Source organism: Girardinichthys multiradiatus, chromosome 15 (genome assembly GCF_021462225.1).
Source record: "Girardinichthys multiradiatus isolate DD_20200921_A chromosome 15, DD_fGirMul_XY1, whole genome shotgun sequence".
NCBI classification, from domain to species: domain Eukaryota; kingdom Metazoa; phylum Chordata; class Actinopteri; order Cyprinodontiformes; family Goodeidae; genus Girardinichthys; species Girardinichthys multiradiatus.
In genome coordinates this window covers 23,549,846-23,574,468 of record NC_061808.1, presented here as the reverse complement: position 1 = coordinate 23,574,468, position 24,623 = coordinate 23,549,846, and the positions used below count along the sequence as shown (strand labels likewise).

The window sequence follows — 24,623 nt, the reverse complement described above, 5'->3', positions numbered from 1 at the left end:
TTATTCCACCACCAAATCTCCTTGTCAACTTTCTTTCCAGAAGACATACCAAGAACTCTCCTACCTGTCTCCCTGATAGCATTACCTGTAATTGACCAGTCATCTGGAAGCACCCTCTGGCCACCCAGAGCCTGTCTCAACTCCTCCCTGACAGCCAGACAAACTCTTTCCATTTTCAGCTTCCACTGCTTTGTCCTCTGCTCAGCTTTGGTCCTCTTCATCCTCCTCACCATCATCACCCTACACACCACCATCTTGTGCTCTCTGGAGACACTCTCACCTACCACTACCTTGAAGTCACTGAGTTTGTCCAGATACCATCGTCTCCACTCTTGGAAGTCACCCTGTGTTCCTGCCTTTTTTGGAAGTTTACACTACAGCCATTTCCATCCTCTTTGGAGAGTCTACTGCCATCTGTTCTTCTGCATTTCTGTTGTGGATGCCCTACCTTCAGTTCCTCATCCTCTCTGTTCTCTGCTCCAACATGTCCATTAAGATCTGCACCAATCACCACTCTCTCCCCTCTGGAGATATTCTGCATCACTTCATCTAACTCGCTCCAGAATTTCCTCTTTTCCTCTAACTAACATCCTACCTGTGGGGCATAACCACTAACAACACTGAATTTCATTCTTCCCATCCACAACATGGTATGACAGGTTGAACTCTGCTCCTAACCTTCTAGCCTTGCTACCTTTTCACCTGTTCTCCTCAACACACAGTATGTCCACCTTCCTCATCTGCATCATGTCAGCCAACTCTCTAGCTTTTCCTGTTCTAGTCCCAACAAAGTCTCTAGTCTCAGTCCTAGGCTCTTGCCTTTTTTCTTCTGTCTCTGCCAACGAGCACGTCTTCCTTCTCTACTTCTTTGCTGACCAACACTAGTCCAATATCCACTGGTACCCTGTTGTTCACCAACACCAATGGTTGTTAACCCAGGCCTCTACCTATCCGTTATGGAGATCATGTTCTTGGTATGATAGATGTGGCAAATGTTGGCATGGGACAAATAGGACTTAGGACACTGTCCCCCTTAGAGGCTGCATTTACCCACTGTTCACAAAGTCTTAGAATGTTGCTGCAATGCTGACAACATTTTTAAATTCACTACAGCAGGCTCTGTCAGCACACATCATTTGTCCAATTTGCTAATAGTGACCCACACAATTAGCAATCCTATATGGAATCTAACCAAGTGAATGTCGCATCCTTGCTTCAGAGAAGCAGGGACTAAACAAAGAAGCTTTTTTTTCATCCCAGGTTGGCTAAATGTCTTCATGCTCTCACTTGCCAATGCGCACTACAGTGTGACTACAGCGTGATGAAGAAAGATGGCGGTTCATTTGGCTGACCTCCTGTGCTTATTTTACATGTGTTAAGGCACAGGCTGATGGAAAGGAGCAGGTGATATTACCTTGGTAGTCTGGCATGGAGACCTTGAAGCCTTAGGTTTGTTGAATTCCGAAGGAAAAACAAAAGTACTGCTAATGTTCTACAATGAGGCCACAGTGTGAAACAATGACCATACATCCTAAAATATTTTTCTCTTAATAATGGAGGAATATCCAGTATTTGGAATACAGTTAAACGAATGTGCCTAATCATGTTGTTCTTAATCTGTTTTCAGCCTAGTGTAGTGAACCATACAGTAATGTAAAAGAAAATAATTGAGTAAGGATTAGGAGGATACATAAATCAATGAAAGTTTGAGAATTAAGATATCCATGATTCCATTAATATGGAGATAATTACAGTTCATGCTGGAATAAAATTTATTTTCCAGTTTAATTATTTATTGTGAATGACAAGGATTTACATAAAAACTGAAATCTGAATAGGAAGCAAACAAAAACTTAAAAACAGTAAATTCATCTACAAAATAGCTGCTATTTTAATGCATGTTTCATACTTAAATTTGTGATATTTCCATGCTTATTTTAATATATTTATGTATTTTAATTTTCATACATTTTTAATTATGTACATATTAGCGATTAAGTTTATTACAATATTCCTTTTGTTTAGCAACACCTTTTTTACATTCCTAAATCCCAACAAGAGGTCATGAAGAATAAAAAGGTATATTGTCAAGTCATTAAAAATATAGTGACATTTCCATTTTGCAAGTAATTTACAGATACTTTTCAAGATGTGTTTGTATAAGGCTATTCCTCTACCACTTTTACTGATGCCCTCTAAGGGACTTAATGTAATTTACTTATGCACTTTGATTTAATTTCTTTTAGACTTTGTCTTTTGATAGTAAAAGTGAAGTACATTTCGTTCCACTCCAGCCTTTGCCTGTTAATTATTTTAGGTTTTTTTAGTTTTTTGTGATAAACTAAGCCATATTGCACGTGGCACTGTGCATTATAGGTTGGTTGGTGACACCAATTAGTCACATTAATCATGTTTTTTGACATGTTTTTTGACTGTGAAAGCCAACGCATGCATGGGGAGAACATGCAAACTCCATGCAGAAAGACCCCACGATATGTTTCAGACCCAGGTCAACAACCCTTCCCAGACTGCAATCAGTCTGGGAATTGCAGCAGCAATTAAATGCCTAAGGTCCCTGCTTATGTCTTTCCACCACATTCAATGCTAATTCACATTCTGTTAGCATACACCTGAATGGTTCAGACTGGCAAGCAGCCCAAAGCCCTTGTTTTACGGAGGTGGTAACTATGATCAATTTATCAATAATAAATAACTATGCCTTTTATACAACCAGTTCAAACCAGATATCAACATACACTGTATGTAAAGATACAGAACATTTAGTTTGCCATTAAATCAGACCTGACCCTTCTTGCATTAGCATTAACAAAATAATTTCTAATTACAAAAGTTCAGATTATTGAGAGCCAGGTGTGTGAGCTGCCTTGCTCACACACACTTTTTGAACTCTGTGCCCAATGTTTCAACTTTCAAAAAATCTCTAAAAAATAATAATGCTATGTCTTTTTATGTAGGGTATGTAAAACCATCCAGTGTCAACAGTATGTTTTTTACATGCTGCAATTAGGTGTAATAATAAGCTAATAATTCTGACATTAAGACCCAGTAACTACCTTACACAAATTCACACATTCCTGATCCGTTTTACAAAAATAAATGAGAGATCTAACTGTATGCTGGTGCAACGGTAGTGAAACATTTACATCAACTAAGTACAATTGATTTTACTCCACTGAGGAGAGAAGTTAAGCAACAACCATGAATAAAGTAAAGTATCACAAACAGAAAAACCTTGGTTATGGTAAAAAGTTGCTATTACACCTGGAAAAAACAGAAACTTGTTGTTCTATATTAATTTCTGAACAAGAAAGCACTTCTCTACAAGGACAAGCATTAAATTTACTCCCACTACCAGAAGCGGAAAGACAAAATGTCTACAATGCAGATTTAATCAAATTGATAACGTGGCAATTCACCAAGCAGCACAATGTTTCTTAAGCAGAATGCCTTTGGAAAGCTCTGTAAAAAAGTCAAGGGAAATAACAATATGGTGAAAATAATTCTGGGAGAAAACTGCTGAGAATATAAATTCATAGTGAAACCAGTTTTCTCGGAGTACTAAACCTCAACCAAAGTGCATCTAGGCCTTCTAGTCTTAAATCTAGTCTTAAATCTTTGTATGTTGTCAGAGTGTGGGCAGGAGTTAGAAACACTTTGGAAGTGTCATTTGTTTTCCACAGGGGGTGTGCGAAATGACTCCCAACGTGTATTTCATGCTATACATCTCAAAAAAGCCTGTTAATGTGTTCATGTATACAGTTAGCCCTAAAAGGAACATGTGGACGAAATAAGAGCAATACAATATTGTTAGCTTTTATTAGTTTAAAATCAAGGAGAATGCATAGACCTGCATGTCTCATTGGATGACTTTTGCATTCAAATTCACAAGTTGCTGTTGAAATTATTGTTGAAAATTGAGGAATGGAGGAAATTCTCAAATCAGGAAATTGCAGGTTATTGCATCTATACGTCAAAGCCAATCTAATAAAGTTAAAGTACTCAAGTGCTTTGTTTCCTCTATAACTTTTTCTTGTGATAACTTAAATTTTAATCCACTGGCTACCTGGTGAACATGTCTCTTTGCATATGCATCGCTTCATGTTTGTCACAGTTATACAGGCTTATTCCAAAACCCTACAGTATGCAGAGCCCAGTTCAGAAGGTATTCCAGGACACTGACTGGCTCTTAACTCCCCATTCTGCTTGTCTGGTCCTTTAAATCCCTCTAAATACTGTACTTTATGCTAGTGGTTGTGCCGGCTGAGAGTGAAACTGCTGCAGCTAATTCTGTGGTAAGCACCTTATATTTCTGTGCGAGAAGGACCTGTGATTTCATAATATCTAACAATGAATGTTATTAGTGTTGGAACTGACTGCAAGGTCAGTGCATCGATAGGGACTTGCTCTTAGTAAAATATCGGTCTTATAAAAGATCTGAATACAAAAGCATGCATGCCACAGAAAAACAACTTCTTTCTCTCAGTTTCTATCCTCATTTGTACCTGAACATTGTAGCATATTGTGCAGTGAGTACTTAAAAATAACTCTGTAAGTGGAGGACCAAAAACTACATCTAAAAGTCTGAAAGATGTAACACCTTCTGTTGATCTGCTTTATGTCAAACTTTCACCGAACAGCTCATTTTAAATCACCGTGTTAGAGCTAAAATACCATTACCTACGTGTGTCAGTTTGTTTTGTTTTTGTTTAGTATTTTCATTCATTCTCTCTGAACATGGTCCTTCAGCTCCTTATGTTTAGACCCCAATAATATGCATTTTTTTTAATTCACCAGGACACATGAAAAGATAGGAACCAGTGCAAGAAATTGTGCAAGGAACAAAATGCATTAATTTTATTTGTGTTTTATATGCATAGCCTCCCTTAGATATGAATAAATTGACCCACTCTGGGAGTTCTAGGGGTGTGTTTGAATTTTTGGTTGAACTCATGCTTGGTGCTTTTATGTTCTTTACCTCATACTCCACATACTCCTCCTCCTCCACCTCGTAAGAAACGGTTTGAATCTTGACATGTTCGCTGTCCTCCTGCAGCTTGGTCTGAGGGTCCTCTGCGCCAGGTGTGTCCTCCCCTGCTGTGTTGGACACCTCCTTTGCTTTTTTCTCGGTAAAGGTTGTCTCACAACACTCACTTTTGTAATCCTTAGCCTTGATGCTTCCGCTGTCCTCCTTGTACAAGATGAAATTAGGCCTGTAGAAAGCCTCAACTGCCAGATGCAGTGAGGTGGCGTCCAGAAATTGCTGCGATTTCATCTTTCCATTGGTGCTGTAACTTCCTCCACTGACTACATTCCCGTTATTTACATTTCCTTCTCCTCCACTGCCCACACCTCCACCCCCTCCTCCTCCAGCAAAGTAGTTAATAATGTTTTCTTGGTATTGGTTATTGGGGAATTCTCCTCCGTAGCCATTGACCATGTGCTTACTGTTTTTGTCCAGCAACGGGTTCTGCAGTTCACTGAGGTTCTCCATTGGAACTGGGGTCAAAATGTGAGAGGAAGAAACTTCTTAGCACCAGGACAGAGATGGAAGAGTTTTAGGAGGAACAGACTCCTTCGTGGTGGATGTTTATGCCAGTAGACGTTAATGGCACTCTAAGATCTGTGGAGGAAACACACAGAAACAGAGATGAGAGGTTTTACCTTCAACAGAATTTTATTTGACATCTACTGGCAGGTAACATTTGCTCCAACACATGCTCACATCAGATCAAAGTTAAGAGCTGGTGCCCCCCCCCCAGTAGTTACAACTTTTATAGCCTTCTGCTTGTTGAGAACTGCATGCTGCAGATGAATCCATTAGGCCTAATTTGCATCCTCGCACAAGTCACATTGGGAAACATTTATATGCATGTAGAAGAGCAGAAACAGCAGTAATACAGTGAATTGTGAAATGTTTCATATTCTGTGAATATTTTCACATTTTGTTAGATTATAACCACAAATGTTAGTGTATTTAATTTGGATTTTATGTGATTGGTCTACTCATAGTGTCACATAAATAAAAATGAAAGGAAAACAATACATGGTTTTAATTTCTTACAAATAAAAACCTTTAAACTGTGGTGTCCATATGCATTTAGCCCCCTTTGCTTTGATAGTTACAAATAAAATCCAGTGCCATCACGTGCCTTCTCACAGCTACAAGTCATTTGGGGTATTTCTCTACCAGCTTTGCACATTTAGGAAAGGACATTTTTCCAAAATAGTTCAGGCACAGCCAAAGAGGACGGACAAAATCTGTGAACATCAATGTTTAGGTCTTGCTGCAGATTCAAATTTGGATTAAGGTCTGGGCTTTAACTGGGCCATTCTAACACATGATTATGCTTTGGTCTAAACCATTCTATTTTAGCTCTGGCTGTATGTGTAGGGTCATTGTCCTGCTGAAGGGCCAACCTCCATCCCAATCTCGTATTTTACATCCTCTAACAGTTTTTCCTCTAGGGCTGTCCTGTATTTTAGTTTATTCCATCTTCCCATCAACTATCCCAATTTTCCCTGTTTATATTGAAGAAAGGCATCTGTACAGCATGATGCTGTCGCCACCATGTTTTACCTTGGGGATTGTGTGTTTCAGGTTACAGGTATTGCTAGTTTTCTGCCACACTGGTTTCATCTGACCAAAGGCCCATCTCCCACATGTTTGCTGTTCTTTTGCATGGCTTGTGACAAACAGGAAACAGGACTTCTTACCACTCTTTCATAAAGGTCAGATTTGTGGAGAGCATGACTTATAATTGTCTTGTCAACAGATTCCCCACCTGAGCTGACCTCTGCAGCTCCTCCAGAGTTATCACGGGCCTCTCGGCTCCTTCTCTGATTAAGGCTTTACTTGCCCAATCTGTGAGTTTATGTTTCTAATTGTGCCATACATTTTACATTTCTGGATCTTAGGTGTCTACAGAAGGCAACCGATTGACTTAGAGGTATCATTGTAAAAGTGAAAAAATGCAAATGCATTATTATTTGTTCAAAAAATTAAGAAAAGGTTTTATGTCGCTGTTTTCGACTGTATGTGAATTTTGTGAGGACATTTAATTATTGTTGTCAAATGTGTCATCACCGTAACTCTTTGATTCATTAGTGAATCCTCCTACATCTTTATTGCTCACAGGTAAAGTGTTATTTCCATTTCCTTTAATCAGCATCTGATCGTTCTGCTTAAACAGGCATGACATCTTTAGACAGGGAGTTGATAATTGGTCTTTCATAGGCTTCCGACTGGCGAAGATATTCACTCCCATTATTTCTTAATTTAGTCATTAAATATCTGGCACTCAAATCCAAATTTAATATAGTTTTTAACTGTATTTCTTAGAAACAAGGTTATCAAAAACAGTTGTGATAGCTGTTTGGAGCAAACTGCTGGGAGTCAATATAGCAGCAGTCCCCTTTAAATATATACAATAGGTGCACAAACCCAAAAATAGCAAGTTTCTTTCAGAGCACAGGAAAAAATTTTACTGATTAATACAGAGTGCTCAAATGCCATCCTTCATTTTCAACACATTGCACCTGCTCTAGAATAGCATCCAAAAGCATCCAGGCCCCAAGTTTTCTTCTTTTCAGCTCTCAACCCTTGATCTTCCTCTGAATAATATGTGGTTTGCTTAAAAATTTCTGACGTAGATTCATGACCTTAGTCATATATGGCTGGATCACTCCTGAATTACCAAATCTTTCAAGGTAGTGCATCCAGCAGAAGACAAGCTTTTAAAGAAAATGGCCATGTGTTGATGGGATAAATATAACTGATGACTCAACGGCTAACATTTTGTGCAGTGATCATCTTCCACATGATTACTGAGTTTTGTTAATTTATTGAATAATTCTGGTTAAAAAAGCAGCAGATTTATACTGACATATTTTCTCTATTTTCCACAGCCTATTTAATTCAGCACCTCATCTTATACATCTGTCACTGCAATTCATTACATTTTCTGTATATGAATTGTAAAAGAAAAATTATGTAAATGTCTCCTATGTCTGCACAACTCTGAAATAATATTGAAAAATCTCTTCTTATAAAGGTCTTTGATGTTTTTTCTAATAAATTAAGTACAGGTACTTCTCAAAATATTAGCATATTGTGTTAAAGTTAATTATTTTCCATAATGTCATGATGAAAATTTAACATTCATATATTTTAGATTCATTGCATACTAACTGAAATATTTCAGGTCTTTTATTGTCTTAATACAGATGATTGTGGCATACAGCTCATGAAAACCCAAAATTCCTATCTCACAAAATTAGCATATTTCATCCGACCAATAAAAGAAAAGTGTTTTTAATACAAAAAACGTCAACCTTCAAATAATCATGTACAGTTATGCACTTAATACTTGGTCGGGAATCCTTTTGCAGAAATGACTGCTTCAATGCGGCGTGGCATGGAGGCAATCAGCCTGTGGCACTGAGGTCTTATGGAGGCCCAGGATGCTTCGATAGCGGCCTTTAGCTCATCCAGAGTGTTGGGTCTTGAGTCTCTCAACGTTCTCTTCACAATATCCCACAGATTCTCTATGGGGTTCAGGTCAGGAGAGTTGGCAGGCCAATTGAGCAAAGTGATACCATGGTCAGTAAACCATTTACCAGTGGTTTTGGCACTGTGAGCAGGTGCCAGGTCGTGCTGAAAAATGAAATCTTCATCTCCATAAAGCTTTTCAGCAGATGGAAGCATGAAGTGCTCCAAAATCTCCTGATAGCTAGCTGCATTGACCCTGCCCTTGATAAAACACAGTGGACCAACACCAGCAGCTGACACGGCACCCCAGACCATCACTGACTGTGGGTACTTGACACTGGACTTCTGGCATTTTGGCATTTCCTTCTCCCCAATCTTCCTCCAGACTCTGGCACCTTGATTTCCGAATGACATGCAGAATTTGCTTTCATCCAAAAAAAGTACTTTGGACCACTGAGCAACAGTCCAGTGCTGCTTGTCTGTAGCCCAGGTCAGGCGCTTCTGCCGCTGTTTCTGGTTCAAAAGTGGCTTGACCTGGGGAATGCGGCACCTGTAGCCCATTTCCTGCACACGCCTGTGCACGGTGGCTCTGGATGTTTCTACTCCAGACTCAATCCACTGCTTCCGCAGGTCCCCCAAGGTCTGGAATCGGCCCTTCTCCACAATCTTCCTCAGGGTCCGGTCACCTCTTCTCGTTGTGCAGCGTTTTCTGCCACACTTTTTCCTTCCCACAGACTTCCCACTGAGATGCCTTGATACAACACTCTGGGAACAGCCTATTCGTTCAGAAATTTCTTTCTGTGTCTTACCCTCTTGCTTGAGGGTGTCAATAGTGGCCTTCTGGTCAGCAGTCAGGTCGGCAGTCTTACCCATGATTGGGGTTTTGAGTGATGAACCAGGCTGGGAGTTTTAAAGGCCTCAGGAATCTTTTGCAGGTGTTTAGAGTTAACTCGTTGATTCAGAACATTAGGTTCATAGTTCGTTTAGAGACCCTTTAATGATATGCTAATTTTGTGAGATAGGAATTTTGGGTTTTCATGAGCTGTATGCCAAAATCATCCGTATTAAGACAATAAAAGACCTGAAATATTTCAGTTAGTGTGCAATGAATCTAAAATATATGAATGTTAAATTTTCATCATGACATTATGGAAAATAATGAACTTTATCACAATATGCTAATATTTTGAGAAGGACCTGTACATGCTTAATATATAATGCCGTGTCAGAGACACGGGTAATTCTAGATTGCCAAGTTGTTCTTAAAGCATTATGTGTCTTTATAATATCTCAAAATAAGTCTTGGGGACTAGTGTCGAACTGTTTTTATGTAGATAAATATGAGCTAAAAGTGGTCTAAAAGTCTGGGTTTTCAAGTGGGGTGATTCAAAGACATTTGATAACTTCCTGCACTCTAGCAAGTTTACAGTCTCGGTTAATTATTGTTGTACATGTTTAATTAACAAGCACAAAATAAATGTTGGAAATTATTGCAGAATTTTTGTTCCTGCCCTTCTGTTGGGCCCAGCCATGGATAGAGAACATCTGAACTACACAAACAACGAAACTGGTAAAATTCTGGTCTCCTTTCAAATTCCTCAGGACAAACCTTGGTTCTTACACATATCACTGCATCATGTTATTGGTTATGGTTTGTTTTCTAATTTCCAATTAGGAGTGTAGCTGAGTGTTACTAGTCGAGAAGAAGAATTTGTTCATTAAAGTATTTAACCTGAAGTTGAAATATTTTGGTTAATAATTCTTATATTTAAAAAAAAAAAAAAAATGCTATGTGAGTTTATTCTGCATGTGTATGCATAGCTTGCTGATTGAAAAGCCATTGATAGAATCTACTTTTCTATAACACCACGCCAAACTGGACTGGTATTCATAGGATAATACCTGGTGGACCAAATGTTTGGCTATCGATTCCTGCTACAAATTTGGACCTCTGGCACAAATGAAGTGTGTCCTAGACCTCGACACTAACAGCCATATACGTTTTACATCTCACCAGAACTATATTAATAGTTCACTCTAGCCTTCGGGTTTCATGACCTGTAAGATCCATCCTTTGCCTATACCCGCTTATCAATGCAGGGTCACAGGGGGGCTGGTGTCTATCTCCAGCTGTCATTTAATGAGAGGCGGGGTACACCTCAGGCACAATGCCAGCCCATCACAGAGACGCAAAGGACAGACAACCATGCACACACGAGGGTGTGTACCACCGCCCCACAAGGTAAGATGAATGGTTTATATACGAGATGTCCATATACATCTGACAAAGTTTTATCCACCTTTAATCGGCACCTGGACTCCACAGGAACCTATGCAAGGATCCTGTTTGTGGATTTCAGCTCTGCCTTCAACACCATCGTCCCAGCTCTGCTCCAGGAGAAGCTCTCCCAACTAAGTGTGCCCAACTCCACCTACAGGTGGATCACTGACTTCCTGTCTGACAGGAAGCAGCGCGTGAGGCTGGGGAAGCACGTCTCTGACTCCCCGACCATCAGCACCGGTTCCCCCCAAGGCTGTGTTCTCTCTCCTCTGCTCTTCTCCCTGTACACCAACAGCTGCACCTCCAGTCACCAGTCTGTCAAGCTTCTGAAGTTTGCGGACGACACCACCCTGATCAGACTCATCTCTGATGGTGACGAGTCTGCGTACAGATGGGAGGTGGACCATCTGTTGGACTGGTGCAGCCAGAACAACCTTGAGCTCAATGCTCTAAAGACAGTGGAGATGGTTGTGGACTTCAGGCAGAACCAGCCCCACCTGCCCCCATCACCCTCTGTGACTCCACAATTGACACTGTGGAATCTTTCCGCTTCCTGGGAACCATCATCTCCCAGGATCTCAAGTGGGAGCCAAACATCAGCTCCCTCATCAAGAAAGCCCAGCAGAGGATGTTCTTCCTGCAGCAGCTGAAGAAATTCAACCTGCCAAAGACTATGATGGTGCACTTCTACACAGCCATCATTGAGTCCATCCTCACCTCCTCCATCACCATCTGGTACGCCGCTGCTACAGCCAAGGATAAGGGCAGGCTGCAGCGTGTCATTCGGTCTGCTGAGAAGGTGATTGGCTGCAGTCTACTGTCGCTCCAGGAACTGTACACCTCCAGGACCCTGAAGCGGGCAGGGAAGATTCTGGCTGATCCCTCCCACCCTGGTCACAGACTCTTTGAAACTCTCCCCTCTGGCAGGAGGCTGCGGTCCATCCGGACCAAAACCTCACGCCACAAGAACAGTTTTTTCCCATCTGCCACCAGCCTGGTTAACAAAGCCTGGAAACCACCCTGACATTCTCCCTTTCCCCCACACCCCCCCTTTTTTGTTGACAGGACACTTGTAACTTGTAACTCTATGTGTTACATTAACGCTCAGCTTGGACTCCTGCTTTACTTGCACTGCTATAATTGCACAATGATCACCTGCACTGTTGTACTGCTCTCGCACCCAATACTGCTCTATATCTACTCTTACTCACTTAAAACTGTGCACATATATTTATATTATATTATAGATATGTTTATACTGTTTAATTTGTATTGTATTGCACCGACTACGCCAAAACAAATTCCTTGTATGTCCAAAAACGTACTTGGCAATAAAGCTTTTCTGATTTAATGGAAGCTTTTTGTAATGGGAGAGCTAACTATGCTGAAGTAGTGGTGGCAGTGGTGGGGTGGGAACAGAGGGCTCTGTATTTTTCCAAATTTGTTCCTCCATTGTACAGCATAATCAGGCACCAGAGGTTATGTTCACACCTCATTAACGGTTTATGTCCAACACAAAATTGTATTCCAACCATATGTTTTCAGCATATTGCTGTTTAAAAGTGGTTCCACTAACTACCTCACTAGTACCTTAAAAAAGTTTTCATACCCTTTGAACCTTTTCACATTTTGTCACATTAAAGGATCAAATTTTAATTTCTTTTATAGGGATTTTATAATAAAGAAAGAGAAGACAGGTCAGCGATAAAGTGGTGCAGAAGTTAACAGCAGGGTAAGATTATAAAACAATATTGTACTTTTTTGAAAATCTAATAGCGCATTACTTAATCTATAATCTTAAGGAAAAGGAGTATAGCACAATGGCACACCCAACACATGACCCTCCAACTATATTGACAGGCTGGTAAAGGAGAACCTTAATCAGAGAAGCAGCCAAGGTCCATAGTAACTCTGGGCAGATCAAGAAAACTATCAGCTTTGCTTTCCACGTATCTGGATTTTATTTAATAAGTGGCAAGAAGAAAGCCATTGTTGAAAGAAAGCGATAAGATGTCTTGCTTGCGGTTTGCCACAAGCTATATAGGGGAGAAAGCAAACATGTGGAAACAGGTGCTCTGGACGGATGAGACCAAAATAAACCAACCCTGCAAATTAATCTATACACATTATCCCCATTGTTAAACAAGATGGTGGCAGCATGCTGTGGGGTTACTTCTCTTCAGCAGATACAGGGAAACTGTTCATGGTAAGTTCATGGTAAGAAAAAACTGTAGAAAAAGACTGGGTATTGATGCTGAGATTCACCTTTCAGCAGAACAATGATCCTAAACATACACTCAGAGTTACAATGCCTATTCATTTATTGGAATGGCTCAGACAAAGTCCAAATCTACATACAATTAAAAATCTGTGGCTTGACTAGAATATTGTTGTTCCCGCCAATGTGACTGAGCTTTAAGTATTTGGTAAATAAAATATATTCAGCTATTATTGTAGCAAAACGCTAAAACTATTGACTCACAGGGCTTAATTACAAATGCAACTCCATTTTTCAGACCATCATTTGTAAAAATGATCCAAACCAAACAAAACCTTTTTTATTTTATTAATTTTGTTGATCTATCACATTAAATTCAAATTTGAGATTTTTTGCATTCCTAAAGTCTTTACTTTAATGACTTATGTGCAACAGTTTTCACTCTTTGCTGCCTCGTTTTTCCTCAAAGGTGGATTTTGTCCTTTCTTCTTTCCTAAAAAACACATTAATAAATCATCATTAATAAATCAACAGCCCCAGACTCCCAGACATCCTAAAACTCTAGAAGCAATGGACAGCCAACAATGTTTTCATTGTTCCTCCCTGTTGGTTTTCCTGTGCCTCATCGTGCTGAAAAGATGTCTTTGATTACACCATGCCTGTCTCCAGGGCTCATATGCTCAAGAGGATGCAAAATCTTTAGAATGAAATTATAAGTACATTGGGCAGGGGATGAGCAGGTGTTCACATTTCTTTCTGCTCTTGATGCTACTGTTATTTCGGCACAGGGTTCCCCTGACCTAGACTTTGGCTGTTGGCATATGCATCTTCATAACATTATACATTTTTGACACTGTTGACTACTGCTGATAGATTTGTTTTTTTTAGTATTTATATTGCATTCTTTTTACAGGGTGTTTGCAAGATACTTCAGTTAAAAGGTCCTCAAACTGTATTTTAGCTGCTGTAAATCACCTCTGTATTAGCATAGAGTAACTGCTCTGATTACCATAAACACATGTCTGCAACTCTGTAAATAAAATAAACTTCTGCTAAAATTACCACACCATTTACATGTTATCAGAAAAAAGCAAACAGTTGGCATGGGTATAATACCACAATACAGGATTTTAAAGATCTTCAATTGATCAATCCTATTTTTAAGGGGTGAGGATGGAGAGGTTGTTTTGGCAAATGAGTTGCTTTGCCTGATTTAGACTAATGCCTGATTTCCTTTACATTTGATTTTGGTGGCAACATGCCATATTATCTTAGAAGTATTTGGTGAATGGTGGTCCAGATCAGGAAGGCTTCTTGGTGGCAAAAGTCATTTACGAAATTCTAGGGTTCGAGTCCCGATCGCAGAGACCTATGATGCATTTCTATCCCCTCTCTCCACCCCACTTCCTGTTTGTCTAGTTTGGAAAAATATCAAAAACACACTAGTTTCACAAACAAAATCTACATGTACTCTAATAAGCAATGTTCTTCAAAAGATTGCCTTTTTAATCCACAACAAAAACCCCAACATATGACAGAACAAACCAGCCTCCAAAAGGACCAAGCAACGGGTGAGGAGTACATCACCTTGTTGGAGTATTTTCGGCGTTCCGCTGAGAAGCGCACACGTCAGGTCACGGAGAGGAAAGAGCAGCGGTCTCCGTATTGGGGTACAAAGTTGGCTAGGCCCCTTCCCGGCACCGGCCCGCTGTGTTACTGGCCTTCTCCGTCACTCCACAAACGGCCATCTCCTCCTGAAACCGTTTTGTCCCAGGATCACAGTTCGGAGCCTGAGTTTGGCGCTGCACGCTTCCTCTGCCTGGAGCGAGACAGCTCTCCGCCTCCGCTGCACTCTCCCTGCTCTGTTCCTGCTCCGTCTCATCGGAGACGATGACGTCGCCGAGGCACCTCTGTCCCGGCGTCTGAGGGCTGTGCCAACGCCTCCTCATCTCTCCCGGAGGGTTGGACTACCGCCTCTCGCCTTTCGCCTGTTTCCCCGGGGTCCCTGCTCGACACCCCCGCTCCTGTTTCTACGGAGGGTCGGCTCCATGCCCCGGTCACAGCAGCAGATTCACTTCAGCTCATGTCTGCAGCGGCTCCGGCAGAGTTCGTCACGCCCTCTGCAGCTTTGTCTCAGCTCACATCTGCAGCAGCTCCAGCTGTGCTTCACACGCCCACCAAAGAAGCTGAGCAAAGTTTTACTCCAGTTTGTTTTTCGCCTTATGCCTTGGAGTTCATGAGTCAAGTGCTCAGAAGAGGCAAGGTCCTCACAGACTTAGCCATCAACCTGCTAGTTTATGGTGATTCGCCTGAACACACACTGGAGGTCCTGGGCCAGCTAATAGACTGGAAGACTGATTGGGGACGCTACTCCCCAAGTTCAATAACAGTGAAGATCCTGGAGTCTGAGTGAGAGAATTATTAAAGAGGCTGGTCCTTCAGGGTCTTCAGAACCTCGCCTGATCCCGGAGGAGCCCGTGGCCGGGCTGTCTCCACTTCCTTGCCTGATCCTGGAGGAGCCCGTGGCCGGGCTGCCTCCACGTCCTCGCCTGATCCCGGAGGAGCCCGTGGCCGGGCTGCCTCCACTTCCTCGCCTGATCCCGGAGGAGCCCGTGGGCGGGCTGCCTCCACTTCCTCGCCTGATCCCGGAGGAGCCCGTGGGCAGGCGGCCTCCACTTCCTCGCCTGATCCCGGAGGAGCCCGTGGGCAGGCGGCCTCCACTTCCTCGCCTGATCCCGGAGGAGCCCGTGGGCAGGATGTCTCCACTTCCTCGCCTGATTCTGGAGGAGCCTGTTGGTGGGCTCCCTCCACTTCCAGGTCCTGAGCACCTTCTCAGTTTTCTCTGGGGGTTGCTCACAGAATTCAACCATGACACACAGCCAGACACACAGCCTGTCTCCAGGTCTGACACACAGGCAGACACACAGCCTGCCTCACAGCCTGTCTCCAGGTCTGACGCACAGCCTGTCTCAGGGCCAGACACACCAGAGCCTGTCTCAGGGCCAGACACATCAGAGCCTGACACAACACACCCAGACACACCAGAGCCTGACACGACACACCCAGACACAGTTCCTGGAAGGTCATCCACCCTGCTTGGCCGACCCCCAGATCTCCCGCCTGGGTCCAAGCCTCTGCGGGCCCCACCTGGGTCCAAGTCTCCGCCATGGTTCTGGCCACATCGCAGACCACAAAGGACCTTGCTTCGTGGGTTCCTCTGGCCTCGTCGCCGGCCTCCTGGTCGCCTGTGTCTCCGCCGCTGGCTTCAGAGACCTAAGAACTCGTGTCTCGCCCTAGTGGGTTATTTTGTTTTGGACTTTGGCCCTCCTTCCTGGCCCCCTCTGTCCGCCCTGGGTGGGTTGTTTTGTTTTGGACCCTGGTACTTCGCACTGTTTGGACTTGTTTTGTTTTTGGACTCTGGCCCTCCTTCCGAGGCCCCCTCCGCCCACCCTGGTTGGTTTGTTTTGTTTTGGACTCTGTGTTGCGCCTTTTGGTCGTCTGGAATCCGACCTTGAGTGGGAGGTACTGTCAGGATGTGACATTTTGGACTTTTTTTGTGGTTTTGTGTTTTGTTTTGCTAGATGTTTCTTGTTTGAGGGTTTGTATTCATGTTTATTGCTTTCTGTGTTCTGACCGTTCTGGTTTCCGTTTTCCTCCCAGTGTGTTCTCCTCTCATCTTTAGTTTTCCTCTTGTAGTTGTTAATTACTCAGTTTTTGTCCCCTTTACATTCATTGTCTCCCTTAGCTCTGTTTCCTCTATTTATCTTTATTCTCCAGTCCCTCCTTTTATAGGTTAGCTTTAGTTACTGTTTACTTTTATTCTAGTCCTCATTTCCTCCGCTTCATTCTCAGTTTGTTCTATCAGTGTTTACTTTTGTAGTCAGGGTTTCTTTATGGTCTCCTTTTGCTTAGGACTTAGGTTCTTGTTATTCTTCTGTTCCTTCCAGTTCCTCTGTTTCCTTTACCTTTTGGTTATTCTAGATGTCTTAAGTTTTGGTTATTTTATCTTAGTCTATTGTTCTGCTTAGGTCTATGTTTCTCTTTATCGTTTATTGTTTCCACCTGTCCCTTCTGCCTCCTTGCCACACCTGTTCCTTGTTTCTTGATTACCCACCTTTGTTCTCGTTCTGTATATGAGTTAGTTTGGTTCTTGTGTTCGAGGCTGGTTTGTTGCGTCACCTTCCCTGTGCCAAGTTCCCTTCATTCTGTTAGACCTGGACTCCTAGACTCTCTGTTTTCATCCTGCCTGCCTACCTGTGAGTTTAGCCTTTGTTTTGATTTAAATAAATCATCGTTCTGCCTCGCCATGCCGACTCCTTGCCTGCATCTACACTTTGGTCCACAACAAAAACCTCAACATATGACAGAAATTTTCATAAGCAATTCCAGGACAAATATGAATAAGGTGTATTTAAAGCTTCAGTTGTGGTTACCAAGGCTTAAAAAAGTTTTAAGACCATAAACATGTTTTTGTTGGGCTGTTCCTACCATCTAAAGTTCTGAAAGTGATCAGCATTATCTCCAGCTGTTTAAAGCAAGGAGATACGTAGAGCTGTCTCACCCCCAACTCTTGCTGTCACTGCCAGCCAGCTGGGTGAAAGAAAGCTACAGTAGGTTTGCCTTCAATTCAGTTTATTTATATAGCTCCAATTCACAACATATGTTGTCTCAACACACTTTACAAAGTCAATTCAATCGAATCACACAGAGAGATGATGTTCTTGGCATCAAAAAAGACCTACTGCTCTGCCATCTTTCTTTCTTGCAAACAAGAAAGACAAATTTGTGTTTTGGAAATATGTCTGGTCTTGAAAAACACATTCATGGTGTGGAAATCAAAGGAGCTCCACCCATATTTTTATTATTATATATAGTTTTTTGCTGTTTAAAAACTACAGTTGGCAAGCTATAACCAGCAAGTCCAGTAAGCAGCCAACTGCAGGTTGGCTACTTGAGCATACAGTCCAACTAATTACCCAGCCAATAACCAGACACCAATTGTTAATCTTTTAAGGGTAGAATGGCAAATGTGCACAATAGGCACCGTTCTTTTAAAACTACTGTTTCTAGCGAGTTGTTAATCTAAATCTTTGACTAATTCTATGTATATAAATCAAAATATGTATTAGATGTTATATAACATTATTATTACTGCAATAATGATCGTGTTTTATTGTTTTAGCAGCAATGTTAATAGTTTTGTTTTTCTGTTTAAATTAAATGAACTATATATTGCTATAAGCATTCAATTTAATCTCTCTGTTTTATCCCATAAAACCTAATGTTTGTAATCAGGGTTGATCATACTATAAGAATACAATAACAGTCAATGCCTAGTGGACATGAAAAAACAATCCCTATTTAGTTGTTCGTCTTTAACTTTAACACAAGACGAACAACTAAAAACCAAATAAACTAAGTCACTCTGGCAGGTTTGAGAAGAAGATTGGTTGAAATGTAAGTAACAGGAAAAGCTGTTCTACTTTACACTTCGCTGCTTTAATATTTGTTAGACAAATAATCCAAATAAAAGCTTCAAGAAGACAATGGACTACTTTAATGTCATTACTTTAGGATGCACGAAGAAATATTTATGGTGTTGTCATGCCACCAAATTTGTTGCTGCTGTGTTGGTGGTTCTGAGGGATGCATTTTATTTTCCTTAAAATCGGAATTTAAAAAAATGAATAAACCCTTTTAGGGCAGGCTGAGAAATGTAGGACACCAAAGAATCATAGAGCATAAAAATCATAGAGGAAAAGAATTCAAATGTATGTATGCATGCATGTTTTATTTGGAGATATTGTGCACATGTGGCTTTGAGTTAATATACATGTGTATGTGTGGATGGATGTGTTTTTTGGTAAAGAAAGAGTAACAAAAAGACACAGGGAAAAGAAGGGATAGAGAGGGAGATCACAATTATATGTGATTCTCTGGTTGAGTGCATTTGGGCACATTGGCAGACAGCAGAGGCGGCAAGGAATAAAGAGTTGGGAGGTGAGGCTGAAAGCGAATGAGGCAGAGCAGCCGTTGTTGCAAGGAAAACAATTCAGCATGACTAAGATGGCCGGAGCGCAGGCCTGTGTGCTGCAGTGTAGCTGCGTAAGAGGCTCCCTGAGGTGACAGGCGATGGGGTCCAAAGCTTAGCAAACAGCCTGTAAGTATCTAGGTGTGAAAAGGCTAAGATTAAGAACACAGCACCGCCAACATCTGAGCGCCACAACACAATTAGACTCCAGTCAGCACAGTCTCTTTCCTTTTCTCAGTCTGCTGCCAATCAAGCTCCAACCTCTGACCCCAGAGAAGCAAAAGACGGGTGTTATCAGCAAGGCCTTGAGGCGAGCATCAGCGAGAGGCTGCAGAATACCAATGCGCCTTATCTGTCTAAAGTGTTTACCAGTACATTTCATCCACAGTTTCGCTGCCACGTGGAGATCTGCTTGCTGCACACCACAACAGTTCTATCTCTGTGTAATTTCATTTTAAAAGCAGTGAATGCCATTTAATGTGCATGAGAAGGGTGACGCCACACAGTTATTGATGACCACAAATTGGGATAATGTACAAGCTTGAAATGTTAAAACATCACAGAGCACATTTATCAGTGAACCCTCAGCACAGGAAAACCCACAGATGAGGGAAAATGATTATGTGAGTGATGGGCTTAATTCATGTTGATCGATCCTTTTATGAACTATTAGCACCAAAGAAGACTATGTAAAATATAATAGTCCACTTCAAATTCATCCAATGTCTATTTCTGTATGAACAGGCCCAGCTGAGGTCATGACTATCTGTGGAGCTGAAAAACATTGAACTCTTCGTACCTTTCACAGAAAGTCCTTGTGTCCAGATACACTCTTACGACTTTACTTTATGTTTTTCACACACCTGTGAGTTGTTGTAAGGTGCTCCTTGATGTGTAAATTGTCTATCTCACATGGGTTTGAATAATTCAGTGGGAGGGTGTTGTTAGCAGCAACTATGCACACTTTCGCCATAGTGGTTTGTCTGTGAGGCACAATGTGACTGAATTGTCCTCCTTGTCTATTGATCGCAGACTTCAGGAGCAGATGACAAGACACCAGCATTTAGAGTGGCTTATTTGAGCATTGTATGGACAGATGGATATAGATTAAGCACTTACAGGTCCTTCTCAAAAAATTAGCATATTGTGATAAAGTTCATTATTTTCTATAATGTAATGATGAAAATTTAACATTCATATATTTTAGATTCATTGCACACTAACTGAAATATTTCAGGTCTTTTATTGTCTTAATACGGATGATTTTGGCATACAGCTCATGAAAACCCAAAATTCCTATCTCACAAAATTAGCATATTTCATCCGACCAATAAAAGAAAAGTGTTTTTAATACAAAAAACGTCAACCTTCAAATAATCATGTACAGTTATGCACTCAATACTTGGTCGGGAATCCTTTTGCAGAAATGACTGCTTCAATGCGGCGTGGCATGGAGTCAATCAGCCTGTGGCACTGCTGAGGTCTTATGGAGGCCCAGGATGCTTCGATAGCGGCCTTTAGCTCATCCAGAGTGTTGGGTCTTGAGTCTCTCAACGTTCTCTTCACAATATCCCACAGATTCTCTATGGGGTACAGGTCAGGAGAGTTGGCAGGCCAATTGAGCACAGTGATACCATGGTCAGTAAACCATTTACCAGTGGTTTTGGCACTGTGAGCAGGTACCAGGTCGTGCTGAAAAATGAAATCTTCATCTCCATAAAGCTTTTCAGCAGATGGAAGCATGAGATGCTCCAAAATCTCCTGATAGCTAGCTGCATTGACCCTGCCCTTGATAAAACACAGTGGACCAACACCAGCAGCTGACACAGCACCCCAGACCATCACTAACTGTGGGTACTTGACACTGGACTTCTGGCATTTTGGCATTTCCTTCTCCCCAGTCTTCCTCCAGACTCTGGCACCTTGATTTCCGAATGACATGCAGAATTTGCTTTCATCCGAAAAAAGTACTTTGGACCACTGGGCAACAGTCCAGTGCTGCTTCTCTGTAGCCCAGGTCTGGGGAATGCGGCACCTGTAGCCCATTTCCTGCACACGCCTGTGCACGGTGCCTCTGGATGTCTCTACTCCAGACTCAGTCCACTGCTTCCGCAGGTCCCCCAAGGTCTGGAATCGGCCCTTCTCCACAATCTTCCTCAGGGTCCGGTCACCTCTTCTCGTTGTGCAGCGTTTTCTACCACACTTTTTCCTCCCCACAGACTTCCCACTGAGGTGCCTTGATACAGCACTCTGGGAACAGCCTATTCGTTCAGAAATTTCTTTCTGTGTCTTACCCTCTTGCTTGAGGGTGTCAATAGTGGCCTTCTGGACAGCAGTCAGGTCGGCAGTCTTACCCATGATTGGGGATTTGAGTGATGAACCAGGCTGGGAGTTTTAAAGGCCTCAGGAATCTTTTGCAGGTGTTTAGAGTTAACTCGTTGATTCAGATGATTAGGTTCATAGCTCGTTTAGAGACCCTTTTAATGATATGCTAATTTTGTGAGATAGGAATTTTGGGTTTTCATGAGCTGTATGCCAAAATCATCCGTATTAAGACAATAAAAGACCTGAAATATTTCAGTTAGTGTGCAATGAATCTAAAATATATGAATGTTAAATTTTCATCATGACATTATGGAAAATAATGAACTTTATCACAATATGCTAATTTTTTGAGAAGGACCTGTATTGTCTTGTTTACTCATGCAGCTCAGATTCAGGAGATAGAATTCAGTGAAGGCACTCAGACACTCATTATGGGCCAAAAAGATTAATCTCACTAATGTCTGTCATTTAATATTAATAATAAGAACAAGACCTGTGCAGTGCTGCGTGGTAAAAATATTTATTAACGGTCCATCACTGAGACCTTTCATGGTTCCACTGGTATTCTGACAACGTACCAGTGGTGATGAGCTCCAAGCATCTTAGGTTGGAAGGCCTCCTTGGCATCACCCTAAGCTCCCTCCATAAATTCTCTATCAGATTCAAGTTGGGACTTGCTAGGTCACTTTAAACCTGTAGCTTTCGAACCACTGGCTCTGGACGCATTCCACACCTTTTCCTTTAACTTAACTTTCCATTAATGTGCCTGGATACAGCAGTCTGGGAACAGCCAGTTTTTCCAGCAATAACCTGTGGCGGCTTGCCCTCCTTGTTCAGGGTCTGAAAGAATGTCTGCTGGACATAAAGTCACCAGTGTTCTCTATAATTGTGTAGGCAAGAACATAACATACCTATATTGAAAATAATTTTTATTGGTATTTTGTACCATTCTAGTCATTGGAAAAACATAATTTTGTCTTTGTTTGGTGTAAACAATAATGATCAGAACTGACAAGGATAAACACTTCAGTGGATCCATAAAATATAAGTTTTGGTTTTTAATTGAATTACAGTACAAAACAGAAATAAAATAGAAATACTTTTAGAAAGAGATAAGGTAGTTGCTCACACAAAAATCCCAAGCTGTTCATTGTTCATTTTTCCTTTGATTTCATTGCTCAGGCAACAAAAAACACTCTTAACACTGTTTGTCCAAGCAAGTGTTTTTACTCAAATCTCTACCCAACATTCTAAAGGAAAGTCCTAATAAAACGGGAGAGAAGTTGACTCGCTTAAAAACAAGAGAATGGGCTTTATAGCTCGAGCAGTCGCAGGTGCAAACTGTGTGAGTTCTTTATTAGCCGCCTCCTCCACCTCCTCCATCACAGGGGACCCAGTGCAATGCGACAGATATGGTTCCTTAATGAAATTAATTACTTCGAAGCGAACATAAGAAGGCGGACTGTGCGTAAAGGCAGCGCGCGTTCTACAAATAAAGACCTTCACGATCAATATAAGCGCGCCTCTACGCGCGTTTATTGTGAAAGAGATTAAAATCTGTGCTGGATGAATAAAATTCCTACCTTTGGCTCCTGGCTGGTCCAGATGTCATGAGGATGGAAAGACTCGCTTGTTTTAGTCCGTGCATTATGGCAGCGGAGCTGGCGTTTGCCTCCACAGAAAGAGACATTTCTCAGACTTTCTCATTTAAAGAAATAGCCCATCACTCCGGGCGAAACTGCTCTCCCGACTTCGGTAAGAAAAGAACGCCTTTTACGATGATGAGGCGCTCTCATCACAATAAACAGACCTCTCGTTTAATATCTGTCCCTTCTGAAACTTAAAACAACCCCGGAACAAAAAAGAGAGAGAGGGAGACACGACTGTTGGTGCGTGAAGGTTTAGAGACGCGGACGGAGAGATGAGGAGTGGAAGTGCGCGCAAGGCGATTTGGGAACAGAGCACGTCCACGCAGTCCACCAGCATTTACTATGACTGAATTTACTATTACCTATTGCTCATCAGCAGGCTATCAAAACCTATAGATCTGCTAAACCTTTGTTATACTGGCTGTCTAAAATCAATTCAACCCATCACAATGGATAAGTAGACAGCAAGAAATGAGGATGAAAAGTCCAGGCAAATCTAAGTTCATTAAAGTGACAGGTGATCAGAGTCGTGATTGGACTGGACTGTCACCTCTCTGTGGAAGAGCTTCAGGGCAGACAGTAGGCACCTTTATACAAGCCACTACCAGTATAGAGAATGGATGGTAGTGAGCAGACAGCTCTGTTTTCTGAGACCTAAGATTCCATTACCTTTTTGTTGTGAATTTATGCATCCAATGACTTTAGTCACCTAATTTTTGTATTTAAAAAATAGACAAGAAAAGCCAAAAGCTAATGGGTGAAGACCCTAAAAACAGAATGTATTAATAACTATATCTGCTAAACACTGCTCACTTTATTGGGTACAACTTGGGTTATACTTCCAAGTTGTATATAATACTGGGTTTTACCCCTTATTGCCTTCAAGAATCTTAATTCTTCTTGGCATAGATTCAAGGTGTCAAAATCCTCCCTTTGAGATTTCGGTCCATACACTGTTGCTGCTGATTTGTCAGCTGGAAATCCACAATTTAGGTCTTTTGTTCCACAACATAATATGCATGGTTAGCTTGAGATCTAGTGATTGTGGAGGCCAGTATAGCGCAGTGAACTCACTGTCATTTACAAGAAACCAGTTTGAGATGATCTGAGCTTTGTGACATTGTTTATTATCCTGTTGAAACACAGGTTCCCATAAAAGGCAGTACATGATCAGGAACAGTCCTGAGTTTCTCTTTTGTTCACAATCTGATGCTCGGGTTGAACTTTAGCTGAACATATGTACCACCCTTAGATACCTAAATGAGTTGCTGCCATGTGATCAACAGATTAACTGTTTGTGTTAGCAATTATTAGGTGGAATGGTGGAATGGTTCCTCTAGGTCAGTGTTGAGTCTCATCAAGCTGAGGAGTTTGGGTATATTTGTGTCCTTCTAACAAGTGATCTAAGAGCACAAGATTGATATATAGATTGGGGCCTTATTTGCTGTAATACGGGTACTCCTACAGTCTGTCCTGCTGAAAAAAGTGCTAAATCCAAACAAAACTCTCAATATTAAAGGTATGTCTAATCTATGGTCTTGAGATACAGATCATGAATGAAAGAATGACCTCTCAGACACAAGCAGCTAAAAAAGACCTCCTTAGGGTAG

The 24,623-nt window shown here is 41.6% G+C and overlaps 1 protein-coding gene across 3 annotated transcripts in view; it reads right to left on the bottom strand.

The window, feature by feature from the left end:
• Window positions 1-23,309, bottom strand: part of syndig1l (synapse differentiation inducing 1-like) — a 108,180-nt gene extending 84,871 nt beyond the window's left edge. Inside the window, exons 1-2 of one of the 3 annotated variants that reach the window (XM_047388680.1) lie at window positions 22,948-23,309; window positions 4,997-5,641 (exon numbers count right to left, since the gene is read on the bottom strand). In XM_047388680.1, coding sequence (XP_047244636.1) covers window positions 4,997-5,512 — 516 coding nt within the window. In that variant the 5' untranslated portion in view covers window positions 5,513-5,641; window positions 22,948-23,309. Of the gene's footprint in view, window positions 1-4,996; window positions 5,642-14,595; window positions 15,064-22,947 lie in introns of those variants that run through there. The other 2 variants (XM_047388678.1, XM_047388679.1) reach the window with 2 other exon arrangements.
• Window positions 23,310-24,623: the final 1,314 nt, after the last annotated feature.